The sequence below is a fragment of the Cetorhinus maximus genome, chromosome 32, assembly GCF_964194155.1.
Source record: "Cetorhinus maximus chromosome 32, sCetMax3.hap1.1, whole genome shotgun sequence".
NCBI lineage: Eukaryota > Metazoa > Chordata > Chondrichthyes > Lamniformes > Cetorhinidae > Cetorhinus > Cetorhinus maximus.
This window is the reverse complement of record NC_135910.1, coordinates 17,547,746-17,571,391: the sequence shown is the minus strand read 5'-3', so window position 1 is coordinate 17,571,391 and position 23,646 is coordinate 17,547,746. Positions and strand designations below refer to the sequence as shown.

Genomic DNA, 23,646 nt, shown 5'->3' with positions numbered 1-23,646 from the left:
TTATCAGACAAGTTTTGACACCAAGCCACATAAATATTCAGTCGGGTGACGAAAAGCTTGGTCAAGGAGATGGGTGTTAAGGAGCATCTTAAAGGAGGAAAGAGAGGCAGAGAGGTTTAGGGAGGGAATTCCAGAATTTAGGGACCCGGACAGCTGCCAGTGGTGGAGTGACCAAAATTGACAATGCTCAAAAGGCCAGAGTTGGAGGAACGCAGAGATCTCGGCCAGTGGGCAGTGGGACTGGAGGAAGTTAGAGATAGGGAGGGGACGGAGTCCCTGGAAGGATTTGCAAATAATTATGAGCATTTTAAAATTGTGGCATTGGCGGATTGATAGACCAATTAATCTGTTAACACCTCTCAAGCGTCTCATGAAAAATTTTGAAGAGCAGAGGAGTTCTCCCCGGTGTCCTGACCAATATTCACCCCTGAACCAACATCACCAAAACAGAAACAGAATTACCTGGAAAAACGCAGCAGGTCTGGCAGCATCGAAATCACTGTTAGTGGGAGCTTGCTGTGCGCAAATGACCACCAGGTTTCCCACCTTACCACAGTGACTACACTTCATTGGCTACAAAGCATGTTGAAAGGTCCTGAGGTTGTGAAAGGTGCTATAGAAATGCAAGTCTTCTTATCATTTGGCTCCGTCATCTGTGTAAACGCTCCGAATCGTCACTGCACTTTTAAAAGGCAACTGACTCCCATAAGGGACACATGACAAGGCAGCGAATTTCTTTGCTCGAACTTTTATTGGAAAATTATTTTACAAAAATTAATCTTCCAAAAACAACAATAAAAAAAAAAGGAAATCTAAGCAGTCGTTCTACAAAATGAAATGTTCTATGTACAAAACATCACTGTACAAGCCCCTGAAAACCCCCATCCTTTCCCCTCACCAGGCGACCCTCACTCAGGAGGGGCCAGTAGCCCTTTAAAGCCGCTGGTCACCTGAATGAGGTTGGGAGTTTCAGTGTTTCGGGACTGAAATTTGCATTGGTAGAGAATCTGCAGCCTGATCGAAACTCCATGGGAAAAGGAATTGGGCAGGGGGGGTGGTGAAACAGGCGGCTGATTCGCTGACGCCTCTTCTGTGCCATCCCCCTCCCCGCCGGGCAAATTCCGCCCCCCCCCTGCGTCTCAGTATTAAAAGACTTGTGTCCTTTCTCAACTTGAAAGGACTTCTTCCTTCAAGAAAAATAACAGCATTTGGCTCCCCTAGTGGCTCAGTCAGTAAATGCACCTCCTAGCATTGAAGTGGCAAGGATCAGAAAGATCCCAGGTTCACACGCACTGTCAGAACAGTAGTCCAGAGGGTGGGGCTGCGTGGGTGGTTGGGGGGGGTGGAGCGGGGGGGCAATATCTGCTGTTGATTTCAGTGACCCTTGAAGCTGGGGGAGAAAAAGCCAGTCCGGATTCCCCACTTTTGATCGCCAGCGGCAGGCACCTCACGGTTGAACAATGGGCAGACACTCATTGCTCTGGCTCAGACTGACCCACTCGCTACCCACCAGCACCGGATGTCAGCGTCCTCACGACGCAGCGACGTGTATCAGATCGAAAGGCGCCACTGAACGTGTTTGCAGGAGTGACAGGGTCTTTTCCTCGTTTCTCTCTCTCTCTCTTGCAGAATGAGACAAAACAGCCAAACGCCATCACCCCTTTTGAAGGCAGCGCCCCCTCAAAGGGCAAAGACTTGTCAGAACCACAGGTTTTACTATCACTACCACTGGCCCAGTTTAAACACAGGTTCCCTCAATGTTTTTTTTTGTTTGTTTGATTCGCTGAAAACGTCAGTTGGTCTTTCGCGCGTTGAACTAAACAAGGACTCAAACTGAAACATCACACAGAAATAAATAGCAGTCTCGAAGCCTGTTTGAAACAAAAGAATCATGGAACACGCAGCCTTCCTTCGGATGGTGCACAAAAAGAAACAACACAGAATTAGGAGCCAAGTCCACCATATTTCATCCCTGAGGTGGATTTGAGTAGCCCGGTATTTAGCTCTTTGATGCAGCTGTTGCACAGCCATAGCTACAAGTTTATCAAAACCTTTCCTTTTTTCTGGTAGGTACGAGACACCCCATCAGTAGCGTGCATCTGTAAAACCGTCCTCAGTGCTTGTTTTAAATGGGGCAGAGTAACTTTAACCGCCCACTTCCCCACTTCACCAAGCCACAATAAACACGTAGGACTCACTTGCTTCAAAGCGACAGTGAGCCCGACGAGTTTTTTTTTTTGTCACTTAATTCCAGTTTTGGTTTTCCTCCAATCTTCGGGTGCTAAGGGTGGTGTGTGGGTGCAGCAGAAATCGGGAAAGCGGGTAGGTCGTTTTGGTCATGGAGTCTGCCTCTCTCAAGAAGTCATTCTTGGTCACACAAGGGGAATGGATTCCTGAGGGAGATGTATTCCACCACTGGAGAAATGTGGGTCCCAAACCAACTTCTGGTGGAACATCCAAATTAAAGTCCCCCCACAAGGAGATTTGCAGCCATGACGAGTTCCTGTCTGCCAGAAAAGTGGTTATACCCTGTATTGTGACTCCACAAAACCCCATAGTACAGTACTTTAAGATCTAAGTGCAAGGCTGATGCCAATATGTAACCTCGAATATCTGCCACTGGAGTGCGATTCTCATCTGGCTTTAAACCCAGAACGCCAGATGTAATGGGCAGTGCTAAGACCATTAGTGGCCTTCCAATCCCTCCTTTGCCCAACTAACACCCGAGCCCTCACCTCTGATTCATGTCCCAATTGAACCCGACCATTGCAGCCTGCTTTGGCCCCGGTCTCGGGATGCTCTGCTCCGAAGGGTTTCCAGGGTGCTCAAGGTTATTTCAGGTCAAGGAAGCACAGGAAGAGCTTTGCTACAGACCAGCCAACCTCCCACAGAAAGGGCTTACAGTTTCAACAGCCTCTACACATGCTGGTCACTCCAACAAAATAATCTACATCTCGGTCATGAAAAGACGAGTCATCTTTTCCTTCTCTTTTTCTCATCACATCCGTCCAGCGGAGTCAAAAGTTCTCAGAGGGGCGTTCCAAAATTCCAACAATCCCCTCAGGGATTGACCAAGTGGCCCTTCCCCCAGCTCCCGAGAGTTCATCTCCACCGAGGCATCCGGAAGATGGCCAAGGTATGCATGAAGAAGTTGAGAAATGTCCAGTACCAGACTGGCCAGCGTCTCCGATCCCACTCCACAACCTGCAATATCAAGGAGAACACCGAGGTCATTAAGGAGAACGCTTACACCCTTACACCCTTTGCAAATCTCTCACTGAGACACAAAGAGAATTCAAGATTGTCACATTAATTGTCAATTTCCAGTTATGAATCTATGTACGTTATCAAAAATCTTGCTGTCCCCAAACCTTGCTTCCTGTTGTCAAGACTTTTGGTCATGTTTTTCTGGCAAATTTTACCATCATTAATTGCTAATGTCAATAATTTCCTATTCAGTTTTGCTATGTCAACAGTCACGGTGTATTTGCAGACTCTACCCACCAGGTGTCTCTGTGGGCCCCATTTCCGATACTGCACTCCCAATTTCATCTTCAATATAATTTTTTTTTTGTTTATACATCAACTGTTTCTGGGCAACGTCAAGGGAAATGTTACAAGTTATTACCAAAACATGGAAATGTTCTTAAAATATTCCAGGGTACTTTGATGGGTTCATACTGCCGATATGTACAGATAATTGTTACATTGCCAGCAGAGTGAACACTGTAAATATGAGATAGTTACTGGATTTCTTGCTCCCTTACACCAGGTAGCTCCATAGCTAAGCCCACTGCCTAGCCCGGACCGTGCAGACAAAGGTCATTCACTGCCATGTGCTGAACTAGCAGATTGACCACGTGAACAGTTTTGTGGAAGATTTCTGCTCATGGTTTGCTGACCTACATTGGCTCCTGGTCCAGCAACACCCTCTATTTTAAAATTCTTATTCTAGTTTTCAAATCCCTCTGTGGCCTCACCCCTCTCTATCTCTGCAATCTCCTTCAGCCCTGCAACCCTCCAAGACCTCTGCATTCCTCCAATTCTGGCCTCTCGAGTATCCCCAATTTTCATCGCTCCACCTTTGGTGGCCATGCCTTCAGCTGCCAAGGCCCTAAATTCTGGAATTTTCTCCCTGAACCCCTCTGCCTCTCTCCTCCTCTGTGACGCTCCTTAAAACCAACCTCTTTGACCAAGGTTTTGGTCACCTGTCCTAATATCTCCTTATGTAGCTCAGTGTTAAACTTTGGGATGTTTTATGACATTAAAACTGCTATCAAAATACTAGTTGCTATTGTAAGGAAGATAATCTTTGTCGCTATTTTCCTTTAATCAGTGCAGCACACAGCACAGAAGGAGGCCTTTCAACCCATCATGTCTCTGCTGGTTCTTTGAAAGAGCTGTCCAATTATTTCCACTCCCTGCTGTACAAACTTTTCTCCTTTTCAAGTGTATATCCAACTCCCTTTTGAAAGTTACTATTGAATCTGCTTCCACTGCCCTTTCAGGCAGCACATTTCAAGGTTGTACAACTTACCGTGTGAAAATATTCTCATCCCTCTCACTGTTTCTTTTGCCAATTATTTTAAATCTGTCTCCCCTGGTTACCGCCCCTCTAGTCAGTGGAAACAATTTCTCCCCATCTATTTTCACTTATGAAAATAAGGTGAAGGAAGCAGGAAGCAGGGGGGTGCTCCAGGTTCAATTCCTGGTCACCACTGACCTCACCCAGGCTCTCTCTGTAGCTTCAGTTAAAATCGCTTGTGACCCAAAATGGGACAGGGAGAATTGAACAACGTCAGCAACATGAAGAAGATCAGAGAAAGGCTATCGCAACCTCAGGATGTCTCAAAGTGCTTTACAGCCAATGAAGTACTTTTTGAAGTGTAGCCACTGTTGTAATGTGAGAAATGCAGCAGCCAATTTGCGCACAGCAAGCTCCCAACAATCAGCAATTTGATAATGACCTGTTCTGGGTATAAAAATTGGCCCCCAGAAAAACTCCCCTGCTCTTTATCAAATAGCGTCGTGGGATCTTCCACATCCACCCAAGAGGGCAGACGGGGCCTTGATTTAAACGTCCCGCCAAAAGACAGCCCCTTCTAGGAGCGTCAGCCTGGATTTTGGCTGCAAACGCTCAGCAGGTAAGACAGCATCTGCGGAGAGCGTAGGCACTGACCAGCTAGCTTCACGAGTGGCTGTTGGAACAATAGATCACTTCAGATGTTAGTGGAAGTCGAAGGATACTCCATCTCCCCTCTCCCAGCAGACAACATGTCCACATCCCGCCTACCCCTTCCCACCCAGCCGTGCCCGGTGAGTTAGTGATTGCAAGCGAAAACGTGCAAGAGGAAGCGATCCTCTTGAGTACTTGTTACGGTTTGACACAGCAAGAGGGACTATGCCTTTAAAGATCCTTGATTTACACAGCGAGCTGTCGGGTGGGGGGTAGGACACTCCACTCCTAAACCGCAGAAGCCTGCAGTCTGCTTCTTGTGATGACAATCAATTTGTTTATGAGCTAAAGGCTGGGCTGGATTGGGCCGGTGCCCAGAGGCAAGCAAGTGGAGAGGGAGTCACGAGACGTTCAGGCAGCTGCCCAGTGAGTCAGAGGCTAAAAATAAAACAGTGTATATAGAGAGTTTACACGGAGAACCAGGACTAGAGCAGTGAGAGCAGCGAAGCTTGTAAAATCGCCTCTCAGAGTAGAGCGGGGGCAGTGTGTGTGTGTGTGTGTGTGTGCAGGGGGGAGCAGGGGGGTTGGTGAGCAGCGGGAGAACTCACACACTGTCAATAACATACGGTGTCATCCACCTTGAATATCGTTAAACATCCCGAGGTGTTTCACAGGAGCGATATCAAGCAAACTGTGACACTGAGCCACACGAGGAGATATTAGAACAGATGAACAAAAGTGAGGTAGATTGTAAGGAGTGTCTTAAAGGAGGAAAGAGAGAGAGAGAGAGAGAGGCAGAGAGATTTAGGCTGGCTCTCCTAGTGCAGTCCTGTCACCCATCGACCCTCTCAGGTGGATGTAAAAGATCCCACGACACTATTTCAGAGGAGAGCAGGGGAGCTCTCCCCAGAGTCCTGGCCAATATTTATCCCTCAGTCAACATCACAAAAACAAATTATCGTGTCTTTACGACATTACTGTTTGACGTGCGTGGATTGACTGCCACATTTCCTACAATACAACAGTGACACAGCTTCAGAAAAGCACTTCATTGCCTGTGAAGCAATTTGGGTTGTGAAACGTACTATGGGAATGCAAGTCTTCCTTATTTTCTGGTTTCCTGCTGTTTAGCCTGGGGGTTATTTTACACTGAACTAGTTGATGGTGATTTTATAGCTGGTTTATCAAGATACCCTGGCCTTATCAGATTTTCTTTGTGAAAGTGCAGAGCCACAGGCTTAGTTTAGTTTCTCAATTTCACTGTAGTGCCAGTGATTTGGTCCAGGGCAGCTCTATTCAGCAGTTGGAATTTTGTATAGACCTGTATTCCGTGAAGCAAAACATACACGAGGAAGCCTGTCCCATGATCTTCTCTTTTCCTTTGCCATTTCATTCCGAGATGTCATGAACTGGTGTAAAGTACCCCCCTCCCCGGTTTCTGCTTTACGCTCCTGTTAAAGACTCAGAAATGCAGAACTTGAGCGCACAGTCCAGGCTGGAATCCCAGTGCTGCACTGTCGCAGGTGTCAGTCCCTCGGGCAGACCGAGACTCCCGAGGAACACAAGGAAAAGGAGCTGGAGTAGACCATTCGGCCCATCGAGCCTGCTCCGCCATTTAATACCATCATGGCCGACCTTGGGGTTCAACTCCCGCTCCCCCTTTCCCGTGATGATTCCGAGAGATCAAAAATCTGTCTGTCCCAGCCTGAAATGTGTTTTTTTTTTTGATTGATTCTTGGGATGTGCGTGTCACTGGCTGGGCCAGCATTTTTTGCCCTGAAGGCATTTAAGAGTCAACCACATTGGTGGGGGTCTAGAGTCACATGTGGACCTGGTAAGGATGGCAGATTTCCTTCCCTAAAGGACATTAGTGAACTAGGTGGGTTTTTACAACAATGATTTCGTGGTCAGCACTGGACTTTTTTAATTCCAGATTTTTATGGAATTCAAATTCTACCATCTGCTGGCATTGACTTGGGTCTCTAGATTACCAATCTAGCGACAATGCCACTACACCATCACCTCCCCCCTTCAACAATGGAGCATCCACAACCCTCTGGGGTGGAGAATTCCAAAGATTTACAACTCTTTGAGTGAAGAAATTCCTCATCTCGGTCAAGTGCTGGGCTGGGGTTGGCGGGCTGGGGTTGATGGGCTGGGGTTGGTGGACTGGGGTTGGTGGACTGGGGGTGGTGGGCTGGGGTTGATGGGCTGGGGTTGATGGACTGGGGGCGGTGGGCTGGGGTTGACGGGCTGGGAGGGTGAGCTGGGGTTGATGGGCTGGGGGTGGTGGGCTGGGGGTGTTGGGCTGGGGTTGGCGGGCTGGGAGGGTGGGCTGGGGCTGATGGGCTGGGGGTGGTGGGCTGGGGTTGATGGGCTGGGGGTGGTGGGCTGGGGTTGGCGGGCTGGGAGGGTGGGGAGAGGGGCAGGCGCGAAAAGATCCAGCAACATTATTTTGGAGGAAGGGTAAAGCCGTGAGTTCTCCCCAATATCCTGGCCCACATTCATCAACTCAACTCAAAGTTGCTCCTTAAAAAGACATTTCAGCCCATCGTCCATCAGAGAGAGAGAGCAAGGAACCACTGTTATTCTCTCGATACGCCACCCTATGGACATACAGTCAGCTAAGGCTAAAGTACAGCACTGAGGGTTCATTGACAAATGCACTGCCAAATGTGGAACAGAGCGATAGAGATCAGGAAGACTCAAGTCTGTACACAGTTGGCAGCTCTAGGGGAGAGGGGTTACCAAAACTGGCCTGATCGAGGGAAAGGGCGGGGTGGGGGGTGTGGAAGCCATAAATTAAGCGCCTGATGGTCAATATGGCTGAAAGCGGACGTCCGTCGAGGACAGCGGGAGGCTGGTACTTGGCAGTGATGCCCCTCACAGTCCAATAGTTGGCCAACGCTGACCATGAAGTTCACACAAGCACAAAAAGGGGCCATGTGGGTGGGTGCTGTTGAGGGCTGCCACCCTTCTGTCGGAGAATGGGGTGGAGGGGGGGTTATGGCGAGGCGTGAGGAATTAGAGAGGAAGGAACATTGAGTACCAAAAACCTGGTTCAATCAGGGCTCTTGTGTTTTTTTTTAAACGTACATATACAGAAAGAAAACATCACGACCCAACAATTTTCTTTAATCCTAAACCACATCCCAAAATAGCCCAACTTGTTTTTTTGGTACATATGGGCCTTTTAAAAAAAAAGACGAGAGTTACGTCAGAGATAAAGCTCTACTTGTTTATATGCCTTGGTCCTGTCAGTCACCCTATGGGAGTGGCCAGAGGGCTGTTTTCAGACCTCATTTCCCTGTAAAATCACTGAGGAACATTGAGAGTTCTCCTGATGCCCCTCAGTCACTGCAGTGGTTGGAGGTGACTATCCACCTGGTTATCTTGTGACACTATTTACTAAATCAAAACTTTGCTGTGGTGGCTGGACCATGATTTCCCTCCCACAAAATCCCCTCCCTCTCCCCTCCAGTGAGGCTGCCTGTGCTGGCAAACCACTAGAGGTTCAGTAACAACAGGCCATGTGGTCATGGACAAAATGGGCCAAATCAGCCAGGCCTAATGTGGTACGCACCCCACACCTAGACATACACACAGACAGACAGACATACAGACATATACACACACAGACATACACACACACACACACAGAGACATAACACACAGACACAACACACACCTACACAGACACAGACATACACACACACGTATACAGATACACGGACACATAGACACAGACACACACAGACATAACACACAGACACAACACACACCTACACAGACACAGACATACACACACACGTATACAGATACATGGGCACACAGACACACACAGACATAACACACACCTACACAGACACAGACATACTTACATACACACACAGACATACCTATATACACACACATACACAGACACACACGTCTACCATGAACAGGGTGGGGAGTCAATGGCTAGTGATTCTCCAGGGTAATATTCCCTTCCTGAGCCACACCAGAGACTAACTCAACTGCTGGCCCCAGCTAAAATCAAGTAATTCAGCAAACTGTGGACTGAGCGGACAATCTTGTCCTCTGTACTATAAAGACTTGCATTTCTACAGCATCTTTCACAATCTCAGAACATCCCAAAGTGCTTCACAGCCGGTGAAGTACTTTTTAAAGTGTATTCACCTGTAATGTAGGAAATGCAGCAGCCAATTTGTGCACAGCAAGCTCCCACAAACAGCAATCTGATAACGACCAGATAACCTTTTTTTTTTGGGGGTGCCATATGAGGAATAAACATTGTGAATGCTCCTGTGAAAAGCCTTGCTTCATTTTATAAATACAAGCTGTTGTTGCTGCAGTCGCGTTAGGGTTGCTGTCTGTCAAGCTAGGGGGTAACAGTGCGGGTATGGTCGGGTAATGTTTGCGGTTACTCGGCACAGTCTTGAGGGCTGTTAGTAACCAGGCTCCTCATTTGCTCACAATGGATACGTAACTCCAGGCAAAAATGAACCAAATGACCCCCTCCCCCACTGTTCCCCCCTCCCCCCACCACCCCACCCCCCCCCCCCCCCCCCCCACCCACCCCCTGCCCCGGTCAGCCACAAGATACCTGGATCTGTGGATTGTTACCTTGGCCAGGTCCAGGGGAAGTTTCGCCAGGACATCCTCCAACTCATCGCTCGCTCTCCAAGGATCAGGAACCTGGGACTGACACACAGCCAAAAATTGAGGAGCTGCCCCTTTAAATGGTGGAAGGAGGGTCTGCAAACTCCACTGGTGGAATTTTACAGCCCCGCCGTGGTCAATGGACTTTAGGATGGCTCTCCGCACTTTATGGCCCTGTCCCCGGCTGCGATGGGGGCTGTAAAATTACGGCCCATTTATTTCCAAAGCCCTGAAAGTAAGTATTCCTTTTCTAAAATAACCGACAATGTCATCAAGAAAAAAAAACAAACCAATTCAGAGGGGCAACCCAACAAAGACCTTAACCATAACAGCAAAAGAACACAGACTGAAACAATAATTCTGTCACTATACTCTCCCCTCTCCAATTTCATTTTTATTGCTCAAGGTATTTTCCCTCCTAGTTCCCTCTTTAAAAACCTGAAGTTCCCCATCCGGAACACAAATCATCGTTTGTCTCCTGGCCATGTCTAGACAATGGTCAGCGAACTACATGAACTTCGTGCAAGGGGGTGGCGAGGTTGTAGAGGCTTCTGTGGCAAACAGTTTGAGAATTAGAACCCAGAACTACTCGGTAGTGGACTTGGGTATTTGTTTGGAAAAAAAAAGTACAATAATTTACTTTCATTCGGTATCTTTAAATTCTCAGGACACCCTGAATGCTCAACACTCAATAAATTTTCGTTGCGTCAGGTACCGTACTGGAGTCCTCAGGCACAGATCAGTAATCCAGTTTCCCAAAATAATGATCTAATTAATTTAAGCTCTTTCTCGTGCCTTTTTTATCTCAGTAAAAGTGACAGTGAAACTCTCGGATGCTCATGGAAACCCAACTGGTTCACCGACGTTCCTTCAGTGAAGGCAGCCTGCCATCATCGCCCACTCTGGGCCTACACGTGACTCCAGCCCCACACCAAAAGGGGCTGGCCTAGCAAGCCAGTCGGTTATTTCAAGAGGAAGGTGCCTTCTCTAATAGGATGGCAAATGGGCAATAAATGCAGGACTTACAGGTTGACTCCCACATCCTAAAAATGGAGGCAAAAATTGCACAGCAGCCGGTTCGCGAGATCCCAAAGCAGAAATGGGGGCCGGGATTCTCCGGGCCGCCATTGTGGTGGGACCCGCCATGGGGGATACGGCGGCCCAGCCAAAACTCCATCGACTTTCGGTGGGACCAGACGATCCTGGCGGCCGACAGGACCAGAAAATCCCGCCCGAGGCGAATGAGCAGCTCATCTAATTTGATGGCGGTGGCTGAAGGGATGAATGTTGGCCAGGACGCCAAGCAGAACCTTCCTTCCCTCCATTGAGTTTCAAGTTCAGGATTTGAGCTCCCGGAGTTCCAGTTCAGCAGTTTGTGAGGGACACACCAGCCTCACTGCTACAGGTGTGAGTGTAGAGACCTGGGAAGGTCAGCCCCCCCAGGCCAGGTTGACCCACAGGTGCTGAGTCACACAAACCACAGCAAAGGTCCTCAGATCTGATCCTTGCTCTGTGACACTGTCGCTGGGGGTGCAGTCACCGCCGTCGGAACATATGGGATAGATAGCAGGGGAAGACCTAAAGGTGAACTCACCCTTTCCATGTGATAGGTGTGCAGCTGGTCTGCCATCTGCCGGAGTTGGATTCCAATCTGTCTGATGATGGCCTCATCATCCCCTGCCTCCTGATGGGAGTTTCTGGCTTGCGTTGTAAGCGGTGAGCCAACGCCTTCATCCGACATGACGGGCTGAATCTGCTGGGACCCACCTGGAAATATTTGGACAAGAGCGTCAGAACAGCAGCAAGTGGTGTCGCCAACAACCAATGTGTGCCATCCATATACTGTTTCCCCATCATTCTTTGACTGTCACTGTAAGAGATGGTACAATTCAACAACAACTTGCATTTATATAGCACCTTTAACACAGTGAAACATCCCAAGGCTCTTCTCCAGGAGCAGTTATCAACCAAAATTCAACACCGAAACACAGAAGGAGATATTGGGACAGATGACCAAAAGCTTGGCCAAAGAGGCAGGTTTTAAGGAGCATCATAAAGAGAGAGAGAGAGATGGGTAGAGAGGTTTAGAGAGGGAATTCCAGAGTTTAGGCCCCAGGCAGCTGAAAGGCACAGCCACTGATGGTGGAGTGATTAAGATCTGGATGCGCATGAGGCAGTTATCTCAGAGATTGTGGGGATGCCGGAGATTACAGAGATAGGGACGGGGTGAGACCATGGAGGGTTTTGAAGACAAGGATGAAAATTTTAAATTTAAGGCCCATGATATTGTTCCCCCAATTCTGTGATTCTCACTTTAAGAGATGGTGCAAACATCACATTTCTGGACATGTTAATTGACACTGGAAATGAGCAGTCTGTCTTAGCCTGACACAACGAGTTGCAAAGGTTGCAAAATATACCATGTGACTCAAATACAAATTCCCTTATGTTGGGCACACGCTCACCTCTGAGACAAGAAGGCCATGGGTTCAAGTCCTACTTGAGAGACTTTAACACAAGCTGACGCTCCCAGGCGCAGTAGTTAGGAAGTGCTGCACTGTTGGAGGTGCCGTGTTTCAGGTGAGATGTTAAACTGAGGCCACACCTGCCCTCTCAGGTGGGCCTCATTGGTCCCAGGGCACTATTTCAGGCAGGGAAGTTCTCCAATGGGTTCTGACCATTACTTATCCCCCAAAGCAATACTTGCTACAGACAATCTGGCCATTTTAAGGCACTTTGGGACATTCAGAGGTTGTGAAAGGCGCTATATAGAGATAAATGGACTAAATTGTTATCACAATGATTCGATCCTCAGGAAGACACTTGTTACTTCCAACACTCAAGTCCAGGCCTGTTATGACAGATCAGTGGTTGGATCACCTGCCGTGCATCACATTGTCCAACCCTAACCCAGGACTTAAGACTGATCACATGCAATGACCTATTTACCAACTCATTTCATAACCTGTTGCTTGGTTGGTCACAGACTTCCCCTCCATCTGTGGTCATTGTTCTCCTAGTTCCTGTTGACTGAGTCTTAGACGGATCAAACTAGCTCAGTATCACCGAGTGCATCCTGTCCTGGAACACCCTGGACAGGAGCCAGTGGACAAGCCCTCTCACCAGCCGAGCCTCTGATTAGCGACCTGTCCTTTCTGAAATTACGGCAACCTCTTTTCCCCTTTGCTCTCGATCCGGCCCACTCGACAAAGTCTCTCACTAAAAGGTCCTATTCAGTGTTTCCGAATCTTTCTCTGGTGGGTAAGTTATCGACTGGCACTAAGATTGCCACCTATGTTTAAAGACTTTAAAATTGGCCCGGGATGGTGGGAGTGGGGGAGGAGGTGGGAGTAGGGGAGGATCCTGATGTTTTAATTTCATTTTGATAAAAATGATTTGGAAAACCTTGGGCGACTATATTTGGGGCATCGTGGGTCTCGATTGAATGTTCAAAAAGAGAGCAAAGAACACGAGACTTTGTGTTTCTCTAGCGCCTGCGGACATCCCAAAGTGCTTCAAAGTACGCTCAGAGTGTGGTCACTGTGTGAAGTGGGAAACGCGATGGCCAATTTGCGCACCCCACAAACAGTGATGAGTCAGGAGCGTTGGCCAAAACTGGCCGCAGGCTTTCTGGCCTGGAGGCAGTGACGAGAGGAGGAGGAGGAGGGTCCCTGGCGTGTCAGGGTGCTGGATGATGATGGGGTCAGATTTGGCTGGGCTGCAGCTCGCTCCATGGGCTTGTACTTTTTTAACACCAGCCCCTTGGCGATGATTATGGACAACAGCCCAGGGCCAGTGCAACCCGACCCCTTGGCAACCGCTGACTTCAAGCGTGAGGATCATCTGTTTATATTGAAGCTGTTTTCACACAGGGCAACATGAAAAGTGCCAAATGACTCAGCTCCTGCAGCAAAAGGAGACAGATTTTCCCGTGGGACTTGTGAAGTCCTGTCCGATCCCCTCCCTGTGATGTGGGAACTGAGATGTTATAACCGTCAAGAAAGGCTGAACAGGCTGGGGCTCTTTTCTCCAGGAAAGTGAAGGCTGAGGGGTGGCCTGATCGAGGCTTTCAGGGGTCTGAAAGGGTTCGATAGGGTAGACCTATTGAAGATGTTTACAGATGTGGGCGACACCAGAACTAGGTGAACTATCAGATAATGACTGATCAATCCAATAGGGAATTCAGAAAAAAACTTTTTTACCCAGAGAGTGGTGAGAATGTGGAACTTGTTAAGGCAAGGAGTGGTTGAAACAAATAACGCAGATGCATTTATGGCGAAACTGGATAAACATGTGATGGAGAAAGGAACAAAAGGCTACACTGCTAGACTGAGATAGAGAAGAGTGGGAGGAGGCTCATGTGAAGCATAAACACCAACAGAGACCAGTTGGGCTGAATAGCCTGTTTTTGGGGCTGTAAATACTACCTCATTCTAACGTTTCAGTGGGAGGGTGTGACAAGGGATCTGATATCCCACCACTTCCTGCAAAATCAGCAAAAGAGCCCCTTCACAGAGGGGAATTTCTATGAGTTATCTGTAGCTGAAGCACTGCTGATGGGCATTCGGATGAAATGTGATCCCGAGATGCCTGTTACTGTCACTAAACATTGCTGCTGGCAGGGTCCCTCTACGGTTCTACACTGACTGAATATTTAAAGTGAAACTTCAAGGAGAACAACCTCCCCCCCCACCTTAAACTAAACACATGAGCGGAGGTTACTTATACAAACAGATCCTGCATGAGGCAAACATTACACAAAACACACCAGAGAACATCTGCACATTCCCCGACACCGTCACTCTCCCCGACACCGTCACTCTCCCCGACACCGTCACTCTCCCCGACACCGTCACTCTCCCCCGACACCGTCACTCTCCCCCGACACCGTCACTCTCCCCCGACTCCGTCACTCTCCCCGACACCGTCACTCTCCCCCGACACCGTCACTCTCCCCCGACACCGTCACTCTCTCCCGACTCCGTCACTCTCCCCGACACCGTCACTCTCTCCCGACACCGTCACTCTGCACTGTCTTTTGTCCTAGCTTTGGACAGTTGAAAAAGTTGACTCAATGATTGCTGGCAATTTGGTGAACCATGTGGGGCATCACAGTTCATCCTGATCCTCTCCTCCAATCATATGCTAAATACTACATGCAGCACACGTCACTTGACAGAGTTCAGGAGAACCCTAACCCTACTCCTCAGCAGCCTTTCATGCCCCATCAAAGATCTGGCAACATGCAATACAAGAGGAATGGTCACTTGGAACAGTGTACAGGAGAACAGCTTGTACCCACGTGCCCCTGTCCCTACTAGTGCCCTATTCCAGCCAGCCCCTGCCACAGTCAGCCCCATATCCCAGGCACAAGCTAGTGCATGCCAGAGGATAGACAGAGGGTGGGAAAATCATAACCTCTAGAATTCCCTCCCTAATCCTCTCCCCACCTCCATCTCTCTCTCTCCACCTTTAAGACACACTTTAAAACTTCTCTCTTGGACTCTGGGTGAAGTTGTTTGTCTAATTACATTCCTGCAAAGTGCCTTGGGATGTCTTATTTAATAAGGGAGCTATATAAATGCAAGTTGTTTTTGAGAGCAACAGCCCTGGTCTAAAAGGAAAAGTGAAATTTCACAGTACAACATCCTGAAAAAGAAAAAAAACTCAGCTTCTAAATCGGAAACAATGAGATATAAAAATAAACCACCTTTAGAGGCAGCGGGTTCTCAAGGATTTATTCATTTTTGCTGTTTTAAAATATCTTTGCAAATGGTGTTGTCACCCCTTAGAGAGGAGTTTTCACACCACTGATGTAGTGACTCATTCCAGAGTTAGTTTAGCAACAGCTTCAGTAAACACACAAGTGCTACTGCATAGTCTAGCTTAAATATCATGCTGGCTACCCATATGCTTACCTTAAATGTCTGCATTAATAAGGCTGCATTTTTGAAGCTGCTTGCTGTACTAACTAATATTCAGGAAGAGAGGGGCATGTCTGAACTTGTCTACCAAGGTATATGACAGCTAGGAGCCCACAGGCCAATCGAGAGCCACCTATTGATTTCTGTGAAAGTCACTTTTACTTTCTCTCCTCCTCCTCCTAAAGGGGCTCTACTCATGCTCGTGCTGGGCAGCAGACTCATAAGGAGCGGCCACTGTTCAGGTGCAAACCAAGACCTTGAGGGCTGGAGGGTTGTTTAGCTATGGGAGGCATCACAGCCAGAAGCGCTAAGAGGCACCGGCTGGATCTCCCTCAGGCGGTGCTCAAGCCCCCGGCCCCCTTCCAGTGTGGAACCAGCCCAACCAGGCCACAACAGTCACTGGTTCGATTCCCAGCCTCTCCTGTGCAGTGTGATCTAAGCAGTCAGGTCACTACAACTGGAAGGGAGAAAAATCAGTCAGCGTTCGCACCCGCCCAGTGATTCCTGCTAAAAAAGGTGCGGACACTGGTCGAGGGCCAGATTTGGCTAACCTGTGATGCCTTTCATACTCAAATAGCTGGCCACCACTGACGAGATTTCTTGCAGTTTCTGTGAAATTCATATTTTTATTTTCTCTCCTCCTCTCCCAAAGTTGGTGGGGGGGGTGGGGGGACGTCTCATATTTAGTGCCCAGAGCACAGGCACCTCCATCCCCTCACCTGGCTGACTGTTCAAGGTGTGAGACCAAGACTTTGGTGGCTATTTGACTATAGGAGGAATCGCAGCATCCGATGTTTAAAGAACCGAGCTCAGGCAGGAACCGCAGCCACCGTGGTACCAAGTGAACAGGGCCGGCGGCACCTGCAGAGCTGCGCGTCAGTACCACCCAGCAGCTTGAAAGGCAGGAAAAGAGCAGGACGCCAAAAAGTGAAACACCACCGGGTGATCCGAAGTCTTACCAGGAAGCGGGCTGTCGGACATGGCGTTCATTCCACAAGTGAGCGGTCCTCCGCAGCTCGGAGTTGTCACTGAACGATTACAGTATTCCCTCTGGTGCCTGACGGGATGGGTATGAGCAAGGGGCTTAGGTGAATATTGAGCGGAGGTGGTGGCAGTGCAGTTGGCGAGGCTCGATTGGACTTCCCTTGGGATGTGTTCCTGGGCGTGTGGATCAGACGAGTTTCCGTCATCGAATGGTTTGGCCATGCTGCAAACCACCTGGTAGGAAACAAATGGCAAGGATTAAGGCCAGGCCTGTCAGACAGAAAGATTAGCATTTCTATAAACACCTTTCACAACCTCAGGAGGTCCCACAACTCTTTACTGTTAATTAAGTGCTTTTTTATTTAAAGTGTTCAAATGTGGGTAATGCAGCAACTAATTTGGGCAAAACAAATGTGATATTGAGCAGATAATCTGTTCTGGTGATGTTGGTTGAGGGATAAATGTTGGCCTGGACACCAGGGAGAGCACCCAGAGCTTCTTTCAATAACGGTGTGGTATCTTTCACCTCAACCTGAGAGGGCAGACAGGGCCTCAGTTTAATGTCTCACCCATAAGGCCACCCCTCTGACAATGCAGCACTCCCTACCCACCGGGAATATCGGCCTGGGTTAAACTGCTCAAGTTTTGGGAGCGGGATTTGTACCCACAACCTTCTGACTCCTAAGGCGAGAGTATTTCCCCTTGAGCTACGGAATGTCCACTAGTCCCTTCAGACTCGCTGCAGCCAATGAAAGGCAGCATGTTTCATCATCTTAAAGGGACATCGTCTTTGCTGTGAACTGCTTGCCAAGGGAACTCCATGCACAGTGCACAGAGTTCACAACCTCTAGGAGGTGAGAGGTGACAGACATAGTGCCAGCCCCTGGACTTCATGCACATCTCCAAACACTCAACAAAGAGCATCCTTCCCCCCACCTTACAGCTACGGTTTCTGTGCAGCCAATATGGCAAAGGTGGGGTACACTTAAGCAGAGTACCACCCTCACTCTCATTAATTTTTGCCCCCTTCTCACCCATGTTGTTGGCAACCCCTCACTACGGCATGGGTCCTTCTGGTGTCTTGACCCACTGGCCATTATTCATGGGTGGGCTTCCACAGTGAGCGTGAGCTGGATGTTCAACTGTGCAAGGCATCACTTCTCTTAACACATGCTGCCACATTGCTAGGGGGGGACTCAGTTTCGCGCTGTTCCGCGCAGCATGTGCCCGAGCGAGCGCCCCACCTGGGGCAGACAGTTCCCCTGTGAGGCAGGAGAGCTGAAATCAGAAGCTGGGGTAATGCAGGTTCTGCCTGTGCGGGAGGGCCGGTAAGCAGAGGACACCGATTTAAGGAAACTGGCAAAAGAACCAGAGGCGGCGTGAAAAAAAATAAATGTACGCAGCAAGTTGTTGTGACCTGGAAGGCGTTGCCTGAAAGAGCGGCGGAAGCAGATTCAATTTCAAAGGGGAGTTGGATAAATACTTGGAAAGGGAAAAAAAGAATTGCAGGGATTTGGGAGGAAAGAGCAGGGGAAGTGGGACTAATTGGATAGCTCTTTCAAAGAGCCAGAACTGGCACGAATGGCCTCTTGTCTTGTATTAGTCCAGGATTTTCAGTTGCCCTCATCCTTTGCGGCAACCCTGTTAACTAAGCTGAACTTATAAAGGCTGTGAGAAGTTTGGTAATGGGCAAGCAGTTTAACAAGCTTTTGCATTCAGGATCGCTGGCGGCTGGTAGTAGCACTTGCAGTAAAACACAACTTTCCCCTCCCGAGATTCTAAATTCAAATCTCAGTCACGGCCAAACTGAACTCACCCTCAATAGGTGAGCGGTCAGGTCTGCCGAGGGGGCCTTATTAAAGCAACTCCTGCTGCAGCTTAAACCGAAATCTTCAGGAATACTTTGGCCTACAGATTCTGCCATCTCCTCTGCCTCTGATAATCCAAATAAGGATTTGAAGCCGGGATCCTGTTAATGGTTTAGAATAGCAAACTGAACCACCACAGTACTGCACCCCTGCGTTTCAGCTACCTTCCCTGTTTCCAATAACAGCCAAGGAGTCAACTGGAACAGTTCCCGATGGCTCATGTGGTGTTTGATGCAGCCCCAGACCTCAATCTGTGTGGAATTGTTTTTTTATTATTCGTTCATGGGGTTTGGGCGTCTGTTGGCTGGGCCCATCCCTAATTGCCCTTATTCTCAGGGCATTTAAGAGCCAACCACATTGCTGTGGATCTGGAGTCACATGTAGGCCAGACCAGGTAAGGACGGCAGATTTCCTTCCCTAAAGGACATTAGTGAACCAGGCGGGTTTTTAACAACAATCGGCAATGGTTTCATGGTCAGCATCAGACTCTTAATTCCAGATTTTTATTGAACTGAAATTTCACCATCTGACATGGTGGGATTCGAACCCTGGTCCCCAGAGCATGAACCTGGGTCTCAATTAGTTGATGTCAGATGGACAGCTGCAATTAGCCCCTGGCCTTGGGGGGCGGAAGTGGACAGAGGCTGCCCCTTCTAAACACCATCTGTGTTTAGACTGTGATGGCCTCATAGTCGAACAGCCAGTTGAGAATGACTGCCTAGGGTCACAGGAGGAATGACAAATGAGGGGGGAGGGGGGGGGGAGCAGCAGCTGCTGAACCTAGAACCGGAGCCAAACAACAGGCAGTCCCTTTCAGAGAGCGGGTGGGTGTTGTGGGGGGGGGGAGAATTTAACACATGTGCCGCTAAAAGGCGCTGAGCCGCGGCTCTGCAGATCCTGAGTAGGCCACAAGGAGCCGCTGCTGTGCACTCGCTGCCCGGCGGATTGTTTGCAAACAAACACCCACATGTTTCCAGCGAGAAGAGTGAGGAACATTTAAAGCGACACTGCCCTTCGAACGGCGAGCACCCACATTTCATTAAAAACGCCAACCACCCTCACTAAAGACGTCAAAAGCCCGCGATGTTTCCACTACGTTTCTGACCGGCTGCTTTCTTCAATTGCACTAGACAATGGAAAAGCAGCCAGGAGGAGCTGATCTGGGTGACGGAACGGAACACAACTCATTCGAGCCAGCTCTTAAATGTGAAAGCACATCCGAAACTTGAAGAAATTCCGCAATGGTTGCCGTTTTTGTTACAGATTTGAAATATATATATATATATTTTTTTTTGCAGAAGGCGGCAAGAACATCCTCGCTTTAAAATCCAGGTTCTCACACCGCGACACGATGTGACATGTCTGAGCTCCGGACACCAACTTCACATCGTCAACAATAACAACTTAGCAGGAGGAATATCATGAGGACGTGACTCGAAAGCCTTCCCCCTGGTACATACATTCCCAGTGGTCAACCCATGGCAACTAAATCCAACCTAATTTAGATTAGCACCAAACAGCCTCCTAATTGTCTTTTTTTTTTAAAAAAAATTAAAAATCATATTGCTTTTCCAGTAAACGAGCGCAACGTTGACCATTCTTAAAGACAAATCTGTGCCGATTTTAACATCTCTGTTCATTTCCCAGCCGACCTGAGTGCAGTTAGTTGCAATTTTCCCAAGGGAATTTTTTTTTAAATTCAAAAATTAATGGGGAATGAATCTGTGGGTGTGGAAACTCCTCACCTGGAGGTAACTTAACAATCCCCGAGTTTGCAAGAGGAGAGAATATCCCACATCGATTACAGCGTTTAATTTTTTGTAAAAAACAATATAAATGCAACATTTCAAATCTTGAAGGAACTCACCTGTGATCGGTTTCAGTGTTTTTTTAAAAGGTCATTGTCCGCAATGGGCCTGTCCTTCACCCGTCACCTTTCACAGGAGGTAAAACAAGACAGCATTTTAGACCATAATCCCATATATATATATATAATAATAAAACATTCACTTGCACTGTTATATCAAGGAGGCGCTGCTTCACTCTGAAACTCACCAGCAAACAACCCTCAAGGCAAAGGAACAATCCTCCTCCTTTGTACGGTTTCTATGGGGCTAGTGCATATGTATTTTTGTTAATCCCCCCCTTGAATCTCTTTGAGCGCCGCTGTGATGGGAGTGAGTCATTCACAGTCCATGAAACACAAACTGAATTCTCAGCCACTCTGTTCCCAATATCACACTCCGCGCCTGACGTAAACTCCTCGTCTAACAAGTCAGGACTTGTTACCCATGTGGAGATTCCCCTCTTAAAGGGGCACCGTCTCGGTCCAGCACAGTCCCCCACACACACACACTCTCTCTCTCTCTCTCTCTGTGTGTGTGTGAACTCTGCGGAGTCTAGAAATTCAACACCCCTCCCGCCCCCACACCTTTTTTATTTATGGTCGGGCGATCTCACCAGGATAGACGGACATGGGCTGATGCCTCCTCTCACTGTTGCTAAAAGCCTGGCTACTTTCTTAATTCCCGCTGACGGGCGGTGAAGGTTTTGCTAAGTTAATGCGGAGTTTCCTCCTGCCATCAGCCCCCACCCCCCCGCCAGCCCGCTGAAGGCACCAGGAGAGTGGGTGGACCCGTTGCCACATCGCCAGGGGAGGGCATTCGCTCTCTGGACCTGTGTTACATAAGGAGCCAGTTCTCCAGAGAACGGCCTGCGCATCCTCTTTTACAACTGGGTCCAGTCGGACGTTCCTGGAAGGTTCACTGAAGTTGATCCCTGTCCCCTTACATTCCCCCGCTTCCCCCCAACCCCACCAACTCCTCGCTGGGATTCACAATCAACTGAGACAGGAGTTTGTCTCAGTTCACAAGGTCACAGAATCTCAGCACGGAGGACACGATTATTCAGTCCAGTATCTCACCTGTACTTTTTTTTCGCGTGTCAGCCCAGACACTGATTGTTGACGAGCTATTCGACTGCATAGGGCATTATTGCTAAGCCCAATCCTTTTCACACCTGGCACACAGACAGACACACACACCTTGCACACACACTTACCTGGCACACACTCACCTAGCACACTCACCTGGTACACATGCACAAACTCACCTGACACACACACACACCTGGCACACGTACACACCTGGCACATACACTCAGCTGGTACACACACGCGCCCGGTACACACATGCACAAACTCATCTGGTAGACACACATACACACACACACCTAGCATACACACTCACCTGCTACACACACAAACACACACACTCACCTGGTACACACACAAACACACACACACACCTGGTACACACACTCACCTAGCACACACACTCACCTGGTACACACACAAACACACACACACACCTGGTACACACACAAACACACACACACACCTGGTACACACACTCACCTAGCATACACACTCACCTGGTACACACACAAACACACACACACACCTGGTACACACACAAACACACACACACACCTGGTACACACACTCACCTAGCATACACACTCACCTGATGCACATACACACACCTACCTGGCACACAGACACATACACACCTGGCACACACACACCTGGCACACACACACACACACCTGGCACACACACACACACCTGGCACACACACAAACAAACCTGGCACACACACCTGGAACACACACTCACCTGGGATGCACACAAACACACACAGCATCACACACACACACACCTGGCACACACGCCTCACTCATACCTGGCACATATGCAGACACTTGCAAGTTTGCACAGTCTCCTGCAGGAGTCACCAGGTCACCTTCAGTAGCAGGAACCCTGGTTTATTCCTTCTTCCCTCACCCAGACACCCTAACAAGTATGCTGTGGCTGAGATCAGCAGAAACCAGGGGTCAGTAATGGTTTATCTCTAAGCTGTATGGGGAGTGGGATAGTCTCAGTTAATAACAGGGAGACAGGAACTTTCTCAGACCTGAAAGTGGTGCCTCTGATGGGGGGGATGCTCACTACCCCCTTACCTCTGGGGTTCCTGTGGATTCCAGTGCTGTGTGGACCAAAGACCAATACCTTTAATAACATGGACAGCCTTCTGTGAATCAACACAAATTCTTATCTTTGTTACCTTGATCCAAAGTGGCTACGTTTTTGAGAATGGGAGTTTTTTTGTTTGCAAGATAGAAGACAATGGTGAAATACTCGTGTAATTTGCACATTTAAGTCTGGCAAGTCCTTTCTTCCCTCAGTTTTTCTCCCTCTGTTGTTTGTTCTGCCTCTCCCTGACTCAGCACCACATTAAGCAGTTTATTTAACTGATCACATTGGCTTCTTCCTGTTCCATTTGTTCTAGACAAACTTTGACACTGAGTCGCCTAAGGACATTAGACAGGTGACCAAAAGGATGGCCATAGTGATAAGGTTTAAATGGCAGACATGTTTAAGGCTGAAATTCCACAAATGTGCATTCATAACACTGAGTGCTCCTGGGAGCTAAATAACTTTTTTGAAACTCAGTGTGATTTCACCCCTAAGACAATCTGGGTTTTATTGCAAGCTACAGAGATCTATAATATAAAAAAATAACTCTACCCCAAGAGATGCATTTCAACATTTGCCACAGCCAAGTACAGCTATAGTAATATAAAAGCAATAGTAATGGTACTCACCACAGAGATGGTGCAGGTACTTGCCAGAAAAGGTGTCTGGAGATCAGCACTGTTCAGGAAGTGAGTGGATTGAATGAGATAACAGACTGCTCTGCATGATTCTGACACCACCCTCTCCTCTCTCAAGTAAAAGTCTGAAGTCATTTCCTTTAGCCCACAAGTCACACTGTTAGACCAGTCACATTCCAGTCTAGTCTAACAGCAGCTGTTGCACCCAAACTCCTGAGCCAACTCCTAACTACTTCCCTCCCCACTAAGGTTTTTTTTATTCATTCATGGGGTGTGGGCTTCGCCGGCTGGGCCAGCATTTGTTGCCCATCCCTAGTTGCCCTTGAGAAGGTGGGGGTGAGCTGCCTTCTGTTTGTGC

At 48.4% G+C, this 23,646-nt stretch overlaps 1 protein-coding gene across 3 annotated transcripts; it reads right to left on the bottom strand.

Moving 5' to 3' along the window:
• Positions 1-732: 732 nt before the first annotated feature.
• Positions 733-23,305, bottom strand: LOC144671502 (uncharacterized). Of its 3 annotated transcripts, none has more exons than XM_078533460.1 (5): positions 23,280-23,305; positions 20,482-20,548; positions 16,722-16,980; positions 11,433-11,605; positions 733-3,204 (listed from the first exon to the last, which is right to left on the bottom strand). In XM_078533460.1, the coding sequence occupies exons 3-5, from the start codon at positions 16,966-16,968 to the stop codon at positions 3,103-3,105; spliced, it is 522 nt and encodes a 173-aa protein (XP_078389586.1). In that variant the 5' UTR covers positions 16,969-16,980; positions 20,482-20,548; positions 23,280-23,305; the 3' UTR covers positions 733-3,102. The 3 variants fall into 3 exon arrangements, with proteins under 3 accessions (XP_078389586.1, XP_078389587.1, XP_078389585.1); XM_078533461.1 differs by lacking the exon at positions 23,280-23,305 and adding an exon at positions 20,670-20,881; XM_078533459.1 differs by lacking the exon at positions 23,280-23,305 and having other exon boundaries at positions 20,482-20,619.
• Positions 23,306-23,646: the final 341 nt, after the last annotated feature.

Coding starts and splice junctions, on each gene's coding strand:
- LOC144671502 (XM_078533460.1), bottom strand. CDS start 16,968: ATGGCCAAACCATTCGATGACGGAAACTCGTCTGATCCACACGCCCAG. Junction 11,606..16,721: donor GTCCGACAGCCCGCTTCCTG/GTAAGACTTCGG, acceptor AAATATTTCCAG/GTGGGTCCCAGCAGATTCAG. Junction 3,205..11,432: donor ACACCTATCACATGGAAAGG/GTGAGTTCACCT, acceptor TTGATATTGCAG/GTTGTGGAGTGGGATCGGAG.